The 23208-nt window shown below is 45.2% G+C and overlaps 1 protein-coding gene across 23 annotated transcripts in view; it reads right to left on the bottom strand.

Moving 5' to 3' along the window:
• Window positions 1-3342: 3342 nt before the first annotated feature.
• mical3a (microtubule associated monooxygenase, calponin and LIM domain containing 3a) overlaps window positions 3343-23208 on the bottom strand; it is a 65266-nt gene continuing 45400 nt past the window's right edge. For 10 of the 23 annotated variants that reach the window (XM_056417757.1, XM_056417766.1, XM_056417770.1 and 7 more), the window contains 13 exons: window positions 22883-22945; window positions 21609-21683; window positions 21339-21452; window positions 21170-21243; window positions 18787-20836; window positions 18598-18692; window positions 17099-17149; window positions 16190-16297; window positions 14006-14099; window positions 8987-9052; window positions 6623-6722; window positions 5531-5604; window positions 3343-5412 (listed from right to left, as the gene is read on the bottom strand). In XM_056417757.1, the coding sequence (XP_056273732.1) occupies window positions 5228-5412; window positions 5531-5604; window positions 6623-6722; window positions 8987-9052; window positions 14006-14099; window positions 16190-16297; window positions 17099-17149; window positions 18598-18692; window positions 18787-20836; window positions 21170-21243; window positions 21339-21452; window positions 21609-21683; window positions 22883-22945 (3149 nt within the window). In that variant the 3' untranslated portion in view covers window positions 3343-5227. The other 13 variants (XM_056417763.1, XM_056417769.1, XM_056417771.1 and 10 more) reach the window with 11 other exon arrangements.

The following is a 23208-nucleotide window of genomic DNA, read 5'->3' as shown; positions in this document are numbered from 1 at the left end:
AATTGAAATAAGAAAAAAGAATTTATAAATAAGGAAAAAAGAAAAAAACAGAGAAGGTTTAGAAAACCCATATTGAAGAAAATAGGGGTAAATAAGAGCAAATACAAAAGGACACAATACAAAAGATTGTTAAAACAGAAATAGCAGGAAGAAAACAATGGAAGAAAAAACAACAATGCGAAGAAAAGAGAAGAAGAACAAATGATAAAATCAAAAAACAAAATTGGACAGGAAACACGAGAAAAGAAGGATGCAGAAAATTGCTGGCTTTTCAAAAAAAAAAAAAAAAGCAAAGGAAAACAGAAGCAAAGCAAAAGTGAAAAAGAAATTTGAGAGAGAGAATGGATGCTGAATGAAAAAAAAAAAAAGCAAATTCAATTTGAGAGATGACGTCGTGAAAATGAAAACGGAAAAAAACTGGACACGATCAAAAAACAGAAAAAATCAAAATTTCTGAGCATCAATTTCGGGAAAAATCTGGCAACATCCTTTCTTGAGAATCTCCTCTGAAAAGAAAACAACAGAAGGAAACCATTTGACTATTTCAGGATGACAACAACAGAAACTGATCCAAAAAAAGTTGACAGCCAAAACATGAAAAACACAATGCATTGCAAACAAAAAAAAGATGCAGGCATGTCAGCTGCAAAAAGCATTGAGGAAATGGTAAACTGTGCATGTGCAAACCAAAAAAACTCTGAGTACATACAGAGTGTAGAGCCTGAATTTAACACACATAAAAAATTGAGAACTGAAAACATAGAGGTAGGTATTACCAAAGGTCTGAGAGGAGCACACCACAAAAATGGATGGAGGGAGGATCAGATGACATCACTTGAGAAAATGAAACATGACTTCATGTGGACTTGTGAGAGGCAGATGACACAACATATCAAATGGAGAGGCAAATAAGAGCAAATTAGACATTTATAGAATATCGACAAAATACTCCTGTCAGTGAGGAAAGGAATTTCTGTAAACATTCAAATTTTAAGGAAATTACTCCTTGAGGTTCCTCGGTTGATTTTAACACACACTGGTTCCCATCAGTGAGCTTTCTGCCAGACATTCACTCAGCAAACAACCTCACCCAGTCTCCAGTGACTTTCACCGCCCTTTCACCTTTGTTCACCCCAACACGCCCCTGTAGTGGCATGAATTGCCCTGACCTGATGCCTTTGCCCTCCAGAGACCATCACCCTGATATGGTTCTTTAGTACAAACCCCACACTGCCAAAAACCAACAGCTAAAAACTTTAACTTAGTGACTTTCCGAAGATTTAGGCCAAAAAGGCTTCAAGGCGCACAGGAACTTTTTGGGTAACAGAAAGGGTGAACATGGAGATGGTGTAATAGTACGTTAAAAGGAAATGCTGACATTGTCAAAAAAAAATGGAGAAGATATCCCCAATGAACTTTGGAAGTTTAGGGAAAAAAAATCTGGAAGGAGAAAGGGAGAAAAAGGGCGTGGCTTGTGAAGAAGTTGAGAAAAATGGCAGGAAATGTTGGATGGGCAGGAATTGGGTCATTCATAAATCTCCAGGTCACCAAGTCATGGACTCTCTAATATCTTGCCAGGCTGGACCGTGCTAAGGGCTCTGTCCAGCTGTGGGCTGAAGGAGTAAGCAAGCAGTGAAGGGGCGATTCAAGAGGAGCTAGGTAGAGAAAGAAAAGAATTGGGTGAGTCCCCAGAAGGGCCTGGGTGGTGAATCAATAAGATGATGGTGAACCCTTCCCAGAATCATGGTGGAGGTGGAAGAAGACCTGAAGCATTAAAGAAGACATAGAGCCAGTGTGTATGCATAGAAATGCAGTTAATAAAGAGACCAGCCCCAGTGAAGACGGTTGGTACAGAGTTGGTCTCATTACAAGCAGATCCCAATCAATAAGACCATTCAATAAGAGGTCTGTCCAGTTGTTTGAGTCTAGAACAAAGAGTTGCTGGTTTGCTGTGTTGGAGATGTTGATGAATAGATGATTGATAATGGTGAATGGATATATATAATGTATGTTGTTGAATATTATATATGATATTTGTGGACTGGGTGTTTGTTGTTTTGAGTATATTGGATTGTCAGGGGGTGGGGGCGGTGGGTATTATAATAATTCTTATTTTAATTATTGTTAGTATGTTTGGTAAAAAAAGTAAAATAAAAATAATATAATATATATATAAAATAAATTTTTGACACCATATATTATTTGTTAATGAATTATGTTTATGTTTTTATGTTATTGTATAAATATGTTATTATTCCTCCTGTTACTTCCTCCCACCCAAGTCCCCCTGTTACCTTTTGTGTTTCTTTTTTATAAAATTAAAAAATATGAAATATGAATGATGTCTTTGTTATGTCTTTTTGATTTGAATGGGGAATGAAATGAAAAATAAAAATACAATTACATTAAACTTATTTATAAATTATGTTTTATATAAAAACAAATGGGTTGAAAAATGGTTGAACTCAAAATTTTTCAAATTAGTATTTTAAAAAAAAAAAAAAAAAAAAAAATTTGTTTTGTTTTTGACATTATTTAAGAACATGTTAGACATTTAATATTTATAATGATTTATTAGTCATGATTGTGTTTTCTTTTTTTCATAGACATGACAATGTCTGTAACAGGTGTTTTTTTTTTTTTCGCTTGTTGTCGCCGGTTATTATTTAACATTAATATAATGAGCTTGAGCAAGCTTTTTTTTTTTTTTACTTTACAAGCCCATCATTCAGATTAAATAGAAAAAAATGGAAAATTATGTTTTTTTATTTTTGATCAACCTAGCTGAAATGGCACCGAATGCTAGGAATGACTCATATGCTACTAAATTTAAAACTTTGTATCAAAATCCATGCTGACAAAGTGACTGCGAGATATATATATATATCAGTGGCGGGCCGTGCATTTTCTACCTAGGCCTTCAATGCCGTCTTACTACAGCTGAACAACCTAATGTAAGATTAGTTCACCATGTAGATTAAAATGACGGAGGAACGATGAGGTAATACTGTTGTTTTCTTGTGTGATTGAGTCCCTTTAGTCCCGGTCCGGTTGAACGCAGCTGGTTCCACGAGCAGCTGATTCAACGCGCTGTGTGGCGAGTGTTTTATTCGGTTCACGGGGTTTTACGAGCTTCGTTTATTTAAGTGATCACCGAAGGACCTCTCATATCAATGCATTTAACATTGAATCCATTGAATTATATGGCACAACACACTTTGATATATATATATATGGGTTTCCAGTTAATCTCATTGCTACAGTATATCATGTTCTCTGACGAAATAAACAGATTTCAGTCTGACCATAACACTTTAAAAAGTGAGACTTTAGTAGACCAAGCATTTAAAAGAACTGCATTATTTTATTGCCGTTTTTAGCATACATCCAACACCCCTATGCATTTAGCTACATGAAGCACTTACATTACAAGTCATGAGTCAACAGAACAGTTTAAAAATTAGGATTCATTTTCTTTACATATAATACAGTTTGCACACATGTTAATAAATATCAATACAATCATGTCAAACCTGTCACGCATCATCTAAAGCAACAATCACTTTTTTTATTCACATGTCATACCAAGTCATAAATATAGCCTCTAGTGTTTCTGTGCTGTAAGTGACCACCTGGATGTGTAGAGTTGTCAAAAGGCTATTAGAGGTGACTAACCACCAGATAAACCATAGTGTTCCTGTTTGATGCCAGTGGCTCATAAAGCACATTGCATTCCTTCAGCGGCCCCATTTGTTTGGGGACCTGCTGTATAAAGTGTTTGAAAAATAAAAGACAAGTAAAAAAAACCACCTTGAGTTCCAGTGGGATACACACACACACACACACACATGTGACTACCTCAAAAAAAACAAGTCAACTAAGAAAAAATTAAATACTACGTAGAAAAAAAACTGTGAAAATCAAAAAGGCATTTTGTTCAAGGGTAAAGTATTAACACTGCCACATAATGATGAGAGTGGTGTGTGGTGTGCAAGTCTTTGTGGCGTACTCCTCAGATATTGCAGCATATCTACCAACAGAGACATTCCTGTGGCACAAAATGAGTAACGTGAGCTTTGCCGATCTCCCATTAGCAGGGACATCGGATCCATTAATGAAATCCCGATGTTGACACACACGGTTTGAAACATGTCTGAACTTGAGGACCGTTCCTTCAAAAGATAAATCCAATCCACAGTTGATTGACACCAGAGCTGTTGCCAGTCGGAATCATAAACATCCAATCTCGCCCGTGAAGTGTTGGTAAACGCTAACCGTCAGTGTGATGTGCAGCGAACAGCAAGTCAAGGAGAGGGCCATCATTATCCAGTCATGTGAAATGCTTCAGTGTTCATATATATATATATATATATATATATAGAGAGAGAGAATACGTCTGTAGTCTATGTCCTAGCTATAAAAGACAAGGGTAAAGGTAGTCAATGCGCCTGCAGCCTTCATTCCTGACATGCAATGGCTTATGGGTGCATACAAATCATGCACGAGTGCAGGATAATGACATTTGGGGCACTCTCCTGTGAATGCAAAACAAATCAAACATGTTGGTCTGTTAAAAGCAAACAAAAGTAATAAATACATAAAAAAACATGGCCATATTTAATGGATTTTTAGTGTTGACAATCCGTGAGGGGGGGGGGGGGGGGGAGACATTTATGATGTTGTTATAAGGATGCAGGACTCCGTTTGTCACTGGATAGAAAGGCAGCTTCAGGAGAGGAGAGTGCAGACATCACACACCTCTGTAGCCGGCCTTTTAAAATAAAAAAAGAGAGAGGACCCTCATCCGCTTTAAAAAGTGACTTGTCCTACACAACTATACACACACACAGAACACAATTCTTTACATCAGCAGGACCAAACTGCATTATTCCCTTTAGATTATTGAGAGTGGAACAAGTCTTTAAACATTCTCCCAAAGCTCCCTTCCCCTTCCCGTTTGAGACGATCCACTTCGAGGCCGGGATGATAAAGCTGTGAAGTTACTCGCCTCTCCAGGGAGGGAAAGCAAAACGGCAAAGTGATGAACTGGGACTGCTTTGTGTAAACGTGGCGGACTGCGACAATGCCAGGGACAGTCGTAGTGTGTGTGTGTGTGTGTTTTGAGGGAATTGTTGACGCATTCACTGCTGCAGGTGTTCAGCAGACCAGTCTCATCACCATCTGAGGCAGATCACACCGATCCAGAGTCAAGATGATTCCACTCCTCCTAAACCCAGTTGAGGTTGAAGCCCTTGGAGAGCATCACGCCCTCCAGGTCCTTGTCCTCCTCCTTCTCCCGAAGCCTCTGCTCATCCAGGAGGGCCACCAGGGCATCGCGCTGCTCCACCACCTCCAACATCTCATTCAGGATCTGCTTCTCTTGGCTGAGCTCCTTCTCCGTCTTCAGGTTGTCTGAGAGGGGGGTGGGAAGCAAGGGGTTAAAAGAGAGAGAGAGAGAGAGAGAGCAGATCGGAGCGGTACAAACATGTTGCCCTGAAGAGGCCGTGAGATAACTGCCGTTTGCGTTCACCTTCCACGGCCATCCGCTCCCTGAGCTCCTGCTGCAGGCGGCTCTGTCGGTCCTCCAGCTCCAACTCTCTGGCGCTTGAGGACGGGAAAAAAAGGAGAACAAATAATTAACGAGCGAAACGTTTCGGCGATTAATCATCGCTTTCAATATTCAGGCTTTTTGGTTGCATCTGCATATATCTATTATTTTTTGTATTCGTTGTTTTAAAAAGAGATAACTATATAATCTAAAAGCTTTTAGTACCCGATCACGAGAACGCTGGATGATTTAGTCACTTGTCAGAGGAATGAAGTCGTTTTCTTTTAAGCTTCAAACCACACACAGTATCTTATTATTATTTTTGAAAAATGATACGACTTCAACAGGGCTACAGCCTTTTTAAGATTCAGTACGTCATAACCACAAAAGAAAGGCAGTCAGCATTACCTTCTGTACAGTCTAGTTGTAGCTTATAGTTCCCTTGTTCTTAACCCTCCTGTCGCCTTAGGGTCATTTTGACCCGATTCAATGTTTCACCCTCCTGTTACCTTTATATTTACTAACATATTTTACCCTTTGGGTTAAATTTGACACCAGCAATTAAAACCTCCAGAAAATTATTAGAATTAATATTGTTTTCCAAGTTTAAGTGTGAGGCACTTTATGTTTGTTTGTTGACTACCGAAAGAACACCGATATTAAACATTGAATGGGGTCAAATTAATCCTAAGGCGACACAAGGGTGTAATATTGATTCGGGTCAAATTGACCCTAAGGCAACACAAGGGTTAAATAATAGAATATTATAAACATCATATTGTTTCACTGCCTTTTTTAGGATGCCACTATCTCTAATTTCATTGCTTTGCAGACAAACTTGATCCCAGGAATCATCCTCATGACTGTGGAACGAATGCCAATATCTAGAAAGTACAGCTTGGGGAAACTATAGAACGATCAAAATGATATCTTTATGATGAATTAAATGATCGTTATATGATAATGAGAATGCTTGCTAGCGACCAAGAACAGGCAGCTCATGAAAAGCCCCTTTTTTGAATAGTCAGCGCATCGATTAGTTTCTCCATCTCGACAGTCTGGAAATGTACTCACAATATCATGAGCTCTGACTCATAGCGGACCAGGGCGTTCTTCTCCTGCACCAGCTTGAACCACTCCTGCATTAGCTTGGGGTCGTCCTTCTTGCCCATGCCTGGAGGGGGAGGGGGAAGCACAGGGTGGGGGTGAGACCGCCGGAGGGCTTGGAGACGACACCAATGTCACACAAACAAGGACCGACACGGGCAACGCAGTGACGGCCAAGCCGGGATGTCCTCGGATGAGGGATGGCGAGGTGGAAGGATGGACTCGACAGCGCTCAGTCGCACCACGGGGAGGGGGGGGGCGCACAGAAGATGGCGTGGAGCGACAGGTTTCAACTTTGGTATACAAAAACTCAAATACATACAGGCGTGAAAACACACATATGTAAATCACACACACACAGTCAGTCAGACGTAGCTGCTGAAGGAGCAACTCGGTCCTTATAAGAGTTTTGGTGTAAAACACACACACACACACACCAACCGAGACATTACAGAGACGTAAACCCAAGGACCCGATAGCACTTCATCCTCCTCCCCGTCCCACAAATCCTTTTACAGGGAAAAAAGAAAAGAAAACGAAAAGAAGAAAAGTGCATGAATTATTCCGCCGCCTTGACGTATTACACTGATAACGTCAAGTGTTCGTGGGATGACTTATCACCGAGACCAACCAGTGACGCTCGCGCTCCTCCATCAGCTCCGCCTCAGGGCGATGCATGTCCGGCGCTAATGACTTTGTGAACTGCACAGTTTGCAGAATCGGTCCAATCCGTCACAGCAGAGCGGCGGCAGAGGAGACCGGCCTGTGTGGCACGCCGAGGACACGCCTCCTTTCCCTTTATCCGACTGCAGGGGGCGGGGCCGCAAGGCAATCAGACGCGGCGCGACATGATGAACTTAGCCGGGGAAGAGGAGGCTCTTGCCGAAAGGAAAAACAACGCACGCGCGTGAACCGCATGGTGTCGGGGGCGGGCCTTCACCAATTGACAGACAAGAGACGGAGGGGGAGGAGCTGCATACGATATGTGGGTTTCCAGGCCTATTGGACGAATGGATGTTATTTTCCGTCTCTTGAACGACCTCCACTTGTTCCACCGTCACCACCCCTCAGCCCCAAGGCTCCGTACGAGCCGGCAATAACAAGGACCGCAAACACCAGATCACGTTTCAGATACTGGAACAAACCAGAAGATCCATTATTGATTTAGGCCCCGATGTGTGTCAGACTTTAATCTTCATAACAAAATAGTCACGCCAGGCAGGTTTATCGCTCCTTGCGGCACAAAGTCGCCCGCGAGCTCGCCGCGTCTCACGTGTTCACCGCCGGGGCTTCAATGGTTCCACGAGTGCACCGCGACGCCGTAGAGCTTTTTATGGAAGGAATCACAACGGCAAAGACGACAAAAGACGATGCAGCTGCACGATTAATTCGAGCCAAACAGAAGAACACCACATGCTGCAGAGTAATTTCCCCTTTAAGAAAATGATCTTCTTCCCTCGAGTTCTGAGACACTGTGCGTGTACGGTTAACTGTCTGACAACGACACAGCCTAAACATCAGTCTGAAACTGGAGGGTTTGTCATGTGTTGCTAGGCGACACATGACCACGAAGTTTTGACAAAATACCCATTTCACAAAACTAGCCTGAATATTCATTTCTACTTTGGCGACGTACCGGTTACAATAATGAAACTTTAAAAAAAAATGATATTTGCATCTTTGTCCTTGACCACAGAGCTATGACACATGATAACTTCACCTAGTTGTAATAAACTGAGATGGCATTTTGGTGTCACTGTGTGTCATTGCTATCCGCCTAATTACATTAGTTATATTTCTACCTCCAACATGTTGTTGGATTACAGGATACCTGACCTGCTCAGGCCTTGAGCATCCACCCTGGAGGGCACTGTCATGATATCGGTTCCATCCGGCTCCCTATTTGGTTATGGAGAGAATATGACAATCTACATTAAATAACTGTCATGGTCAAGTCAAGTGTAAAATAACCAACCGGCCAGAACCTTTGACAGCAAACATTCTGACGCAGGGAGCGAAATTGTGATGACATTGGAGCTATTTTAAAAAAATGTTTTAAACATTTTAAATCAATTTCCTCATTTCAGAAATGCCTCAATACTTCACTGAGTTTTGGAAACATTCTGGGGAAATCTACTGAGCCTGATCACACACACACACACACACACACACACAAACAGGGTTGCGTCGGGACGGGGAGACGGGGTTGGAGCAGTTGGGGGGAGGGAGGGGGTGGGGGGGGCTCAACGGGGTGGCCCAGTTGTGGAGATCCTTACGGTCGCCATGGTAACCCGCCACAACCGTCAGCGGAGGCGGCAAGGGTTACGTTACCTTCAGGGGAACAGCAGAGGCAGAAGGAGAGAGGTCTTCGGCGTGGCATCCCCACAAAGGGCTCAACTTCCACAAGAAAGGGGGGGGGGGTGAAGAGCATGAGGGGGTGACGCAGATTGGTGCATGGGTGGGTGTGAGAGAGAGAGGTGGAAATAATGCAGGAGGGAGAGCAGAGACATGACAGAGAGAAAAAGAGTCCACAGAGCGTAGGTGGAGGGGGAGGCAGAAGGGGGAGGAGGGGTGTAATGAGGGAGAAAGAAAATTGAGGAGAAAATCAAAAGAGGGTAGGAGTACTGTGCTAGAGAGAAGACAAATCACCTCCACAGAGGAGGTGAGAGAGATCAGCTGTGTGGCGAGAGGATGAAAAAAAGGGGTAATAATAGGAAACAAGAGAAGACAGAACACTCGGTGAAAGGAAAGGAAAGGAAAGGAGGAATCCCCTCATTTAAGCTTTCCTCTGTCGTTCTTCAGATAAACGTGTATGTTACAACGGGAATCTCCTTGGCATGTGGCCGGTGTTCACCCCAGGATCCCATGTATTTAAGCCGTAGCTGATCACCAGTAGATACACACCTCCTTCACAGAGAATTGCTTCTCCCTTAAAGATGTTGCAGCCACTTCTTGTAAACACCAGTCGAACATGTTCGGGCCAATTAGTTGCCGGTGTGGTGACTTTTAAAGTGCAGCTACTAATGAAGTGAAAATCGGCACTTCTTTTTTCTTTCTTCTAAAATGCAGCCGTTAAACTCGTTGTTTCCTTAATGAACCCCCAAAATAAAGACTACAGAATGAGTGTAAAATGGAGGAGATTCAGGGAGAATGTGAAGATAACTGGAGGAAGCAGAGCCGCACACTTGGAAGGACTTGAACCACCGCGTGACACGAAGAGGAGGCAAGCACAATGTCCTCAGGCTGGTGGGTAAAGGAGGAAGAGTGAGACGCCAGATAATTACTGAAAGGGACTATCACAGAGAAACAGTGAACTTTTTGGGGGGAAAAACTGCAGTTTAGAAAATCTATGTTGGACAGATTAGAGTCCTAAAAACTTTTTATGGCTGCAGCAAAACAGATACTTAGGAAGGAATGAAATAATCAGAGGAAAACATGTTGATCCAAGCTTTAGTTTTGGTGCCGCCTTCAAGGCTAAAAAACGACCATGCACCTTACAGCAGAATGTATTATTAAGTCAAATATTCTACGATTCCCCAGCCTGTGATGAAACGAGGCAAGTGGAACTGCTCTTCTCCTTTCTCCATTAGTGCCTCCTCGCTTCCTCTGTCCTCCCTCCTCTTGCCTGTGACCCGGAAAGTGACCTTCGCGAATAATTCTAAAGGATGTCTTTGAATCCTAAAATGCTTCATCAGTGGAGGGCAGCGAGGATGCACATGTGTGTAAAAAGAGCCCAAAAGACAAAACCTCCCCCGCACTCAGAACACCACCGACACACCGCACCGCGCTCGCCTCGCAAAGACTTGCAAAGACACCATTCTTTGATTTTTTTATTTTTAAAGTTAGTCGTCACACATTCTTCATTGAAATTAACTACCTTTATGAACCCCACAAAATTGGATTAGAGCTCAGAACCGTCGAGTCCTGTTAGAACCGGGGTCAACCAGTGAGGCTGGAAAACTCCTCTCAGGTCCATTTGTTCATCTTTGTGTCGGACCTCCACGCAACCGCCCGTCTAGTTTAGTGACAACGACCAGCGGGACAAACCCAACAGAGAAGCACAGGCCTTGCTGAAATATGTGGAAATGCACCTTTAATTCATGTTCCCCCCACACACACACACACACACACTCCTACTGGGACACGAAACCAGCAAAGCCTACTGACTTTGCTGGACACATGTGGAGGGAAAAAATGCATTTGTATTCATATTCAAACAAGACCACCGACTACACAAGAAAACAACAGGTGACACATGGCATCACGGCCAGACACAGTGTTATTGGCTCATAGGAACTACGGGTCAAGGGTTGAAACATGGCCTATTAGCACACACACACACACACACACACACACACTGGGAGTTATGCAACTGAGCAGGTATGAGAAAGTCAGGGGAGCGTTTGCTGGGACTACAGGACAGAAGTTCAGCAGCACTCTGAGGGGAAGCTAAGAGCCATGCCAGCAGATTAGTGTGGGACAGGTTATAGAATACTAATTGCAGAGTGTGTGTGTGTGTGTTTTTCTTCATCTAATATATCCTTTGGTACAACATCAGAAACATCTGAGCCGACATTACTTTAACAAGAGTAAACAGCAATTCTTGGAGAATGTTCTCAGCTGTGGCTCACTGATGTGTTTTTTTAATTAGTTCTTGGTCAACAACGGAGCTCTATGATACAGAAGCGTAAACTGTATCGGCTTAAATGTGCGCATTATATCGTGGCTAGTAAACTACTCTTGTTTTTCTTGTTATGCAATTCACTGACGACGAGAAAATATAGAATATTAACATCTTCAAGCTATAAATCAAGATCCAGCACATTTACACATTTCTTAAAGGTAATCTTTACAGTCAATTGTGCCGCTGCTCTATTCATGAGTTTCGGCTCTTATTTAATTGTTTTCTCTGCAGTGTTACTTCGATTGTTACAGCAGTCTGTATCGCTGCTTAGATTTCAGACTCCGTCGTCGTCTCCACTGCAGCTCACATTACAACATCTGCGTGCCGAGGACTCACGAGTAAAAGTTACTTATTCATGAATGTATCATTTATGAGTGTATGGAGATCAAAGACAAACTTAACAAGACAGCACGAGGCCAAGTGTCTGATCTTTGTTTGATGTAAACTCAGTGCAGGTGGAAGGGGGGGGGAGGTATAGGAGCAGAGAGTATTGCAATGAGGCTAAAAGCCAGTCAGGGTAGATATGAGGGGTACGAAGCTCAAGTAGGGTGAGGGAGAGTAGGACAGGTGGGTTAGCCATTAGGTTAGTTTAAAGCGACAGATTTGAAATACATACCGCCCAGATGCAAGTCCAGGATTTCACTGTAATTAGAATCTCCCCAATAGTCTACAATGACAGGGATATATTAGAGATATGCGTTATTTCACACAGCCCCAAACTGGGCTCAGAATCACACGCACAACAATTCTCCGACAACAGCAACTCATGCATGGTCTTGCAAATAGTCCTTACACACACACACACACACACACACAGTAACAGTCAGAACAGAGAGAGTCCATCGGTAAAATGCAGTCAGGCTGAGCAATACTCATATATGGCTTTTTCTTTTTCTTAAAAAAAATAATTTAAAAAAAGGCCCAGATTTGCTGAGTTGCTGTTTATTGGCTGAGTCGGCTTAATATCACACAAAGCCTCTCTTGTAATGAGTTGAGGAAATTATTATTTTTGGATGGTGTGCACTTCATTTGACAAAGTTGCAGCGAGATGAGCTTTCACGTCTCCAGTTATGCGCTATCCGTGTGCACGCATGTTACATTGCAATCATTTAAATGATTTAATACTTCATTGTTTAGCCTCAAAGAGCAGCTGATTGTTAAATGAGATCTCTGCGTGCAACAGACCAAGTCGCAAACAACTCTGGAATGCTTTACACAGAGAAACAAAAGAAGAAAGAAACATGTCAAGAGGCACAATCTCAAAAAGTCCTCTGCCTCAAGTCAATCAGCCACAGTGAAGGTGGGCAGAAAACATGGCAATAAAGAAGTCGTCAGCCTGAAAACAAATACAGATTTGATTTCTCTCACTCCGATTGTGTTCATCAAACGTAACGTGATCTGAGTCTTGATCAGAGCACGGAAACTCTCGTCACCGGGAGGCAGTGAAGGAGACGCGACACATCCAGAATGAGCTAAACACAAATCTCTGCCGGAACACGCTCCTGATCGCATGCAGCTCGCACTGACGATGGCGGACGAGTTATGAACGGACAAAGACCAACATGTTCGGGGATGGAGACATGTTGCAGTGTGCCCACCACAGATGGAGCCTACGATCACAGTGTGACACGTCCATTAATAAAAAATAATAAAATAAAAAAGGAAACTACAGTAAAAATCTAATACCTGATCTTCTTTTGTGCTCTTTGGGTAACGTATAAGTACCTTTATACAATCCTTTAAGAGAGTAGAGTATTACAAGTTAAAACAGACTCAAACACTTGGCTGGAGACACAGCTGATGGGGAAAGCAAAGAGTTATTTGGCCGGATTTAATGAAACGCTCGCGTTGCGCGCGCTCATTTGCGTGATGGAGGCGTCATCGTTAAGTCGGATGGACTGCACGGTCGGCTCCGTGAAGGAACGCCTTCGGGCCTTTATCGCACACAGAACCGACTATAAGTAAATGATGTTATTACTACGGAGCGCTATTCATGTTTTACAATGTACTAAATAATTAACTGTGCTGCCCTCTAACACATAACGCATTCTTCACCTCGGAAATATATCGTCTGCGATAGTCCCTTGTCCGGACCAATTTTGTTCTTATTACTTTGGAGAAACAAATGTCTTTATGAACCGCTCAAATCTACGCGCGGCCTCAGAAGTTGTAAATGAAGACTCGTGATTGTGGAGTCGGTGCAAATGATTGCAGAGGGACAGCTTTTCTAGGTTAATGCAGTTTCTTGGTCACATCGTCCTAATCATCGATATTATTATTATTATTCCCTCTGGAGCTGTAGAAAAGCCTGAACTCATCTCGCGCTACGTTAAACATGGTTTTCCGCGGAACCTGCGCCGACACAAAAACACAATTTAATTGCCACACACAGAGTAATTCACTTGTAAAATGTTAATTTGAAAACGGTCCTCCGCGTTATGAAACTTACGACACCCTTCGGTTCACTGAACGTGGGTAATTTGCCCACCTGCCGTAGCACTGCTGGTACAGCACGCCACGTGGGATTGACTTAAAATAATTAATCAAGGTAGAAGTGCAAAGGTTAGTTTCAATTAAAATCATTTGAAAGAGCGCCGGAATCACAGCGGAAGTTATCGGGAGACGCCTTCCATGCCGAGCCGGCGCAGGCCGCGGTGATTGGTTACCTGCTTCTCCTCTCAAAGCCTTCTCCACAGCGACGCCCTTCTCCTCCAGCTGCCGCTGCTTCTCCTCCACCTGCTCCAGCTGCCTCTGGATGATCTGAGCGGACAGGAGAGAGTCGCGTCACGAATGGAACGCAGAAACACGACAAAATTACAAGCAATCGAGAGTTATCTCGCGTCGGCCACTAATTACGAGTGCCGCCAGTTTCTCAGGGAGGTTGCTGGAGAGGATGGCTTTAATGTTACCAACGCAACGCTTTGGCCTCATTAGAAATGAAACAAACCAACGGAGCACGGCTAATTAAAGCCGACAAGCACGTCAGTTGTGATCGGCCAATATTGCACAGATTCGAGCAGGAAACGATTGATATTTAATTATTGTGCCCTCGTTGGCCCACGCCACGGGGGGGGGGGGGGGGCAGCGATAGAGGGACGCAGCCTCTGAAGTCGTCTGGGAGGGCCGTGCAGAAGATCTGATGAACCAGTATCAATCTCACGGACATATTTACATTTTGTATGTAGTAGTTCAGACATTATATGAAGAACATCATATTTCCATTATACTTAACTAGAGGGTTGAGTAGTTCAAACAAGTTCAAATTGGTGTTGCATGTCTTTTAATACCCCATTGGTCAAATTAGCGCCACACTCCTTTTGGTGACACATAATTTAATTTGGGATCCCTGGGATTTGGTCCAATTGAATGATATTGAAGGTGGACATAATGGAGAATGACTTGATACATTATTAAGTGGTTCGATGCGAGTGAACGTGATTTAAGAATGAGAGACATGAGCAGAAACGGCTTCCTCCGTTAAGTTTAAGTCCCGCCCCTCAGACTAACTTCCTCTGTCAGTGCTGAAATTTATCAGCGCCATGCGGCAAGAGAAGCGAAACAAGAAGCGTGGTCGGAGGTTCTGCAAATAGCCACAAAAAGGAAGCAGGATTTAGGCCGGCCAACCATTGCTCCGGGAGCAGACTTGGGCTGCGTCAGCGGACAGGAAGCCCGACTGCAGAGTTTTAACATCAATTGGAATGAATTTCCAAACCAAAGTATGAATTTGGCCGCAAACCAAAGACGGCGTTGAAAGTACGCACAAAATGCTGGTACAATATTCAAGTGGTACTCTATGCTGTTAATTTCCAACCCTGGTTGAGTGACATAAGAGTGAGCATATGGTACGGAACAAAAACAAAAGAACGTCGGGACAACACAAGACAATACCTTTGTAGCCCGTTTCCAGCACGCCACTAAACCCATTTTTAAATTGTTTAACACGAATGGCATGAATCATGGTTTGGTGAAACAGTTTGAAGAGCTGTTCAGCTCACAAACCCCCCGGGTAAACAGACGCAGACGACAGCGTCAAGCCTCCTTTCAACACGGCATCAGACGCCCGGCAGTCGAGAGCCGGCAGCCGTGCCGGCAGCTCTGAGTGTGTAATCACAGAGCTGCAAGAAGCTGGGCTTAATCAGCACGCTAACACGCTCCCAATGACAACGGGCACATTCAGGTATCATGTTGTCGCTTCCTCTTTTTTTTTGCATGTTAGCCGGCACTAAATCAAAAAGTAACGCTAAAACTGATGTCAAGTATTTTAGTTGGGAACCAAATTATCAGACCAACTGAAATGTTGACGGGGCGTCAACGATGGAAAGTTAGAGGAGAACGCAAACGTCAATCCACTCGATAACCACGGAGGAAAGGTCACCAGAGGGGCTGTCACCAAAGTGGCGGTTACCAAAGGGGCGGTCACCAAAGGGGCGTTACCAAAGGGGCCTTACCAAAGGGGCCGTTACCAAAGGGGCCTTACCAAAGGGGCCGTTACCAAAGGGGCCTTACCAAAGGGGCCTTACCAAAGGGGCCTTACCAAAGGGGCGTTACCAAAGGGGCCTTACCAAAGGGGCGGTTACCAAAGGGGCCTTACCAAAGGGGCCTTACCAAAGGGGGCGTTACCAAAGGAGCCTTACCAAAGGGGCGGTTACCAAAGGGCCTTACCAAAGGGGTTACCAAAGGGGGCGTTACCAAAGGAGCCTTACCAAAGGGGCCGTTACCAAAGGGGCGGTTACCAAAGGGCCGTACATCAAAGGGCAGTCACCAAAGGGGCGGTTACCAAAGGGGCCTTACCAAAGGGGCGGTTACCAAAGGGGCCTTACCAAAGGGGCAGTTACCAAAGGGGCGGTTACCTGAGCTCGGTGCAGCCTCTTGAGTTCCTCCTGCTTGGCTTGCCGTCGTGCAGCTTTCTGGACCTTTCGCGTCAGCTTGGCATTCAGCTCTTCCTCCGTGTAGGTTTTCTAGTGCAATAATAAAAAATGAGAAACAAGGGGTCAGAGAAGTCTCACTCACAAGCTACTCGTATGTGGAGTTGATTCCATGAGGCCCTTCAGGAAAAGCTGAACAAGCGTGGGGGGGGGAAACGTACAATGACAATCTTTACACCACAACAATAACATCTATACTTGGGATTTCTTAAAACTTCACTCCACAGTGTCCAGCTACACACTACAAATTATCTACAGGCTTTTCTAGTCCTTCAAAGTGCATATTCAAAGGTGTGGAAACATAACAATCGAGAACACAGTGTGACACATTTACCATCAGCAGCACTGTAGCTCTCACACTTATAATCCTTCACATTATGAAACCTTCCAGGAATAATAGGCGGATACAGTACGTGAACGAGCTGTTAGCCGACTAGAGAGGACATAGAGAGCCGGCATGAATCAAGAGAAAAGAGAGGACAGCACCGGTGGAAACAGCCAAAAGTCATTCCTGCATCCAGGCTGGAGTCAAAACTGCGCCGCAGTGACAGAAAGGCAGGTTATTATCACACCAGCCCCCTGATATCAAGCCATGAAGAGCTGTCGCTGGGAACCAGGAAGAAAAAGTGAGCGCGATTGAAAAAGTCGTGTTTTAACAGAGTGGATGTCCAGCGGTGAGTGAGTGGGCGCTGCGGTCCGACTGCCACATGCATACAGAGAGGACGGTTAGTTATAGGCCGGGTGCACGTGAGGCGTTACGACAGGAAACCAGCACATGCGCTGAGGGCTGGTGTGTGTGTGGGGGGTTATCAATGGGAACGTATGTAATACTACCTTTGTGGCGTACGATCTCTTGAACGCCAGTGCGTGAGGGACATAAACAGACTTGGGGAAGACAAAACAAAAAAGGGAGGAAACGATGGTGATTAAAATGGGTTAATGATTATGTTAAATTGGTCAAAATAAACACAAACAAACACAACAAAAATGTAATGATTTAGCTGGTAATTAACAGGCAATGTTAATATCCCACACCACGAAATGACAATGTGCAGCGGCATTTTACACATCTACGCGATTCAGGAATTAGACGAACAAAACAGCACTTACAAAACATATTGTAAGAAAACTGACAAGGATTAAGGCAGATAGACGAGTCTGTTGTTTTCACTACACAATGACCTCTACGACAGGATATCTAATACACCCACTGATCTAGAGAACTACGAACACCACGACGAGTCGACTGGATTCCTCTGGGCGCCGATTGAATTACACAAAGCCTGCCAGGCATGATGCAGCTGTAACATAACATTAGGTCCACATTCAGATCAACGTTATTGAAAAGTAACAAAATGTCAATTCTTCATACGCGTAGTAAAAATGAAGAAGGCAAAGTGTTTGAAAGGAGTGGAAATTAATCTGAATTTCAGTCAAACATAAGAAATACCATTGGATCCAAATAAAGGGACTCGTACGGTAGAAATGTGGATATTCTGTAATTAATTTCTGCATATTTAATCAATGCAGTCTTTTGAACAATTCCCTCGTTTAGTCATTTTGTTATCGTCCTGTTGTGGTGCTGGGTTTTAAATATACTCGTCTGTTCTTAGATTACCTCGGGGCAAGAATTTAAACACTATTATAAAATTTAAATAAAAGGATGGATAAAGTATTGAAGATTCATTTGAGGTGTTTTTTAAAGCCAGATGCAAGCTTTGTGAACTAAACATTTAAACTAAATTCATTCTAAATCATTTAACCCCTTTGTGCACAATACCTCCTCATTGTCTTTCTCCTTTTCTCGATCAACCTCTTTTTCCCGCTCTCTTTTATTATGACTCTCTTTCACCCTCTTTCTGTCCTTTAACTCCCTCCTCCTCTCCTTCTCCAGTTTCTCCTCCTTAATCGCTTCCTTCTGCATGTCTGACACAAGGTCAAAGATGTCCAAGTGCTGCATGGTGGGCGGGGGGGAAGAAATCATTGAAAGAAAAAAAGCTGTTCAGAGGAAGTCGAGCAGGAGAGGATGCAACAGATGTGATGCCTATCCTCGCTAATCCACACATTCATTTCAATCACTACGGTCTGAATATTTACATCGACGAGAGCCAGCGCCTAGAACAAATTGCTCAGAATAGTCAAGAGGTGGTGGTGAATCACGTCCAGGTCCGGGCCGCCGCCGCCGCCTGGAGTCTGCCGCCGGGCTCCGAGCAGCTGCTCTCCGCTGATTGTCAGCAGATGCTTTGCAGACTAAAATGTATCGGCAACATTGAGCTCACGCTGGCGTGGCGAGGCTAAGCGCGACATGTTTTGCCGCGCCTGTTATTACTCACATCAGCCTTCGACTTCTGGGAGGACCTCTCCAGAACGTCGTCGCAGGACAGGTCCGAGTCCTCGGAGAAGCTCAAGTTTCTGCGTGATTTCAACTCTGCAAAAGCAAAAAAAAGCAGTTTTTATTTTTTAAAATATTTTAACAAATACTACTTAAAAAGGTACCACGTTAAAACAGTGCTCTGGGTTACCTTTCTTACCCGACGATTTCCCGATAGGCGAACTTTTCTTCTTCCCAGAGCTCTGAGTGGTGGAGCTCGAGGACGGCGTGCTCGGGCAAGACTTATCCTCCTCCTTCTTCTTCTTGTCCTTCTTGTACCCCGAGAAGACGGCCTTCCACAGGGACTTGTGCTTCGGCGGCGTCTCGTCCGTGCCGGAGAGCCTGCTGCTGTCGTTCTTGGCCTTCTTCTCCTTCTTATTCTTGCGCGGCGAGAAGAGGGAACTCCGTTTCTTGCTCCTACTCGCGGCGGAGCCGTCGGAGGAGGCCACGGAGCTGTCCAGGCTCTTGTTGCCGCTGAAGAAGCGCTCGGGTAAAGTCTCCGCCTTCTTCGAGTCCAGCGCTTTCACGGCGGATGTCTGCGGGGATCCGGCTGACTTTTTACATTTCGCGGCAACGTCTTGGGTGACGCTCCAGGCCACTTTAGGAGAGGCGCCCTTGTCGATGTCGGACTCTTTCATTTTATGGAGCTGCTTGGCCATGGCGTCCTTCAACGCCTGGCTCTTGACCGACTTCTCTCTGGCCTTCATCCTCTCTTCTGCGATCTCCTTGGCCTCTGGGGAGAATTGAGTTGCCCTCTGGTTCTTAAGGGCTTGGTTGACCGGGATATTGGGTTTACCATTTTCCATCGCGAGAGCCAGATGCAGGGGAGGCCTCTCCCTGCTGGGCGGAGTATCGTACTTGTTCACGCTGCTTTCAGGCGTCCGCTCGTCGTACGACTCCTCCACGTCGTCAGCGAACGGAATCTCCTCCACCGTCTCCACGAACGACTTCCTCGCCTCCTGCGGCCGGGGCTTCTTCTTCTCCCTCATGACGACCACGGGAGCTGGTTCCGGATCCGCCTGAGGCGAGGAGACCTTCCGGGGCGCGGGTCTGGGTGCAGACGCGGGGCTCAGTTGGGTCCTCGGCGCGGGAACGGGACTCTTGCTTTTCGCTGGCTCTTCGGCGCGCTCGGCTGGAGGCCGATCCGTTCCGTTGGTCCAGGACACCTGAGGCCTCTGCTGCCGCAGCACGGCTGGAGACTGGTTGGCGGGCACGGGCGGCGGCGGGCTGGAGGGCGGCGTGAGCATGATGGAGTCCGACGTGTTGTAGCCGTCGCTGTTCGCCGTCAGGCTCGTGGCGGTGCTCCCATTCAGCCCCAAACCGGAGCTGCTGCTGAGGTCCCTGCGATCAGAGCCGTTACTCTTGGGCTCGGCGGGGGCGAGGGGGGTGATGACATGCCCTTCAAGAGTGATGTTGAGTCTGCGAATGACAGCTCGGCCCGTAAAGGCGGGCTTCTGTTCCCGTGGCGCGTCTGGAGACTGAGGCTTGACGGGGGCGGGGTCCTGCGATGGAGCAGTGACGGCGCTCTTCTCCAAGATCCTACTGCTGCGGTCCAAGGGAGTCAGGCCGAGGCTCTTCCTGATCTCGGCGCTCTTCAACCAAAACTCCTCGATGATATCCGTCTTTTTCGACAGAGTTTCCTCCGTCGAGGAATCTATGGACGTGGAGGTTTCAGACGTGCCCGTGTCCGTTTTGATCACGGGCGTCGAAGTGACGCCGGGGACAGGCGGATTTCTGACGGGAGAGTCCGAGGTGAGGGGCGACGAGGGTTCCTGGCAGGGCAAAGGCGGAGCACAGATTGGGGAGAGGGGGTTGCCCGTGAGAGGGCAAATAGAGCAGGGAGGGTAGACGGGAGATGTAGGTGTGCAAGTCTCTGGTAGCGGGGTGGGCTGAGAGCAGATTGGGGAGCCAGCGGGGGTCTTGACTGATGATCTGACGGGTGACTCGATGACTGGAGAGTTGATTGGTGATTTGGTGACTGAACTTAGTGGAGATGAGGCAGGGACCTGGACCGGAGAGGCGGCAGCAGCAGCAGCAGGAGAAGGAGAAGGGCCAGAGGACGGAGCGTGGAGCGGAGCAGGAGGAGGAGAGCACAGTGGGCTCCTGGCGGCTGGAGAAGGAGTTGACCCCTCGGCCCTCCTTTCCTCGGGTGTGAAGGGTTCTGGGAAGAAGCGCGTGCCGGGAGACTTCACCGGCGTTATCTGGGAAAAAAGAAACGGAGAAGATGAAGATTCAGCGGTATCTAACGTCACATACCTTCAACTTGGTGTACATAAGTAAGTCAGTAAAGTTTATTTATATTACAAAGTGCAGTACGGTAGTCACTTTAAAAAATTTGGCAATAACAGGGGCAAAACATTTCAACAGTTAAAAGAGAAAAGTACAATACATGGTAAAAGATGGTGCAGTAAAAAACTAACCAAAATAAGAAAGATAAATAAACAAAAAAGATAAAAAGATGGCCATACAATATGTTATTTAACCATATGCGAGTGTAAACAGGTATGTTTTTTGGAGGTGTTGAGTTATCTCACCTGTGGTTGGGGCTCTGGAGACGGTTTGAGTGGAGAAAGAACAACGTCTTCTTTCTGGTCGACGCCGGATGGCTCTGAATGGAACAAGGACAACAATGATGCCTTCTTGTTATTTGTGTACCAATTATTTCTGCGCGTTCAATTTGGATGAATTTTTAGGGACAAGTACCGATACTGGAGGCTGTTTTCAGACTTTCTAATTTCCCGTCTTCCTCAGGAAGCACCGCAGCCCGCTCCGACTGGTGCAAACGAGCCTCAGCTTCAGCATCCGACGGGATGTCGTCTAGAATTCAGACATAACATGGTGAAATATTACATTGTCCCACAGCATCATATTGTTCATATTCCACATTACGTTATCACAATAGAGCAGAGTTCTTTGTGAAGCAAACATGTCGCGATTGAATTGACACACATTGTGATTTGTCCCACCGCTCACCCTGATCCGTCTCTGCACCGGGCTCAACATCCGGACTGTCTGCTTCTGCCTCCAGATCTCCATCCTCAGAGGGCTCTGACGTGACAACGAGATGGAAAGAGTCAGCTGCGTGACACATTCTCTTCAGACGACAATAACAGCAGCAGCCCAGCGTGAACCTTTTCAAAACTTCCTAAATCGTAACTGAACTCTTTCCGGAAATTCTCCCTTCAGGCACAAATGTTAAAAGCAGAGCGCCAGAGTTCAAAGACTGCTCGGTGAAATCAATCTGTCAAAACTAGTGTTGTGGAGTTATAGGAAAGAATTATAGACTGAAAAAAAATGATGAAAAGGCTTCAAAACCAAAAGCCATCGTTTTTTTTCTTCTGAAGACAGCTTTGGGGAAAGTTCTCTGGCGAGAAAATCAGACATTAGTTTTGCGTCAAAGGAAATCCTATAAAACAGTCGATAGATAAATGATTTTGGCTCGGAGCAGCATTAGTAATAGAGACATGCAGTTATCCATTCTTAAATGTGCAAATGGATGACATTTAAACCAAGCAAAAGCAAAACCGAAAAGGTTAATGACATTGGTTAAGTGATGAGCAATAATCCCTCAGTTAAACTAAATGTAATGGGAGAGACTCTGCGTCTGACAAAAGGTGAAACCAATCTATTTAGTTCTAGAATAATATTACAACATTAACGATCACAGTAGACAGGCCTTTGTCCTTGTGGGAGCACCAGCACCAACATCTCGTGGGTTTGAGCGCAAGGAGATTGTCACGAAGCTTTTAACCTACAACACAAGTGTTGCCTCTGAATCCAAATATGTGTGGGGGGACTCATTACTTTCAGACAAGCCATTAAAAAGTCGAGAATACCTCACAGCCTCAATTTAAAAACGATGTGTGGGCACAAGTGCCATTTACGGGTTAGTCCAAAAAAGGAAAGAACCACAGTTATGGCAGATTCCAGCGAGAAACACTGTGGCGTTACGTGTCATCAAGCCTTCGCGGCTCACCCGTCTCTACTTTTCATTACAGTACAGTGATACTCCACAGGTAAAGTGAGAATTCATATTGTTGGGAGTTGGATGGGGTAGGGTGAGAGGTTGGGAAGTGAGACGAGAGCCACAGAGTGCAGAGCTCTGGAGAGCGGCAGCCTGGCAGCATGCGAGCTGTTGTGAGGTTACTGGCATCGGAGCGTGTTCTCTGCATGCTCCCGGAAGAGGCCAGACGGCTCGAGAACGAGCCTAAGGCGGGATGCCGTGATCCCTTAGAAGTCTGTGCTACCTCCAGACATGGACTCCAACCAGACTCTCACTGCCTCGTGTCGGGCGGATGTGTGGGCGGGGGCTACGATCAAACCAGACGATACGGAACAACGAGGGATAGATGGCAGGGAAATAACAGGAAAGTAATTAGACACATGGGAAAGAACATCGCAGAACACAAAAGAACAAAGCTGAACGAAAATCAAAAGGGAACCGACAAGGGGGTTATGGGGGCGCACCGGGACGCGGTTAAACATCACGTTCACCGCAACGACAAATTAAAAGATTGGACACAAAATGAGACATTCTGAGGGGGGGGAATGACAAATGACAAAAATATACAAA

This window comes from Pseudoliparis swirei, chromosome 6 (assembly GCF_029220125.1).
Source record: "Pseudoliparis swirei isolate HS2019 ecotype Mariana Trench chromosome 6, NWPU_hadal_v1, whole genome shotgun sequence".
In the NCBI taxonomy this organism is placed as follows: domain Eukaryota; kingdom Metazoa; phylum Chordata; class Actinopteri; order Perciformes; family Liparidae; genus Pseudoliparis; species Pseudoliparis swirei.
This window is presented reverse-complemented; position numbering and strand designations above follow the sequence as displayed.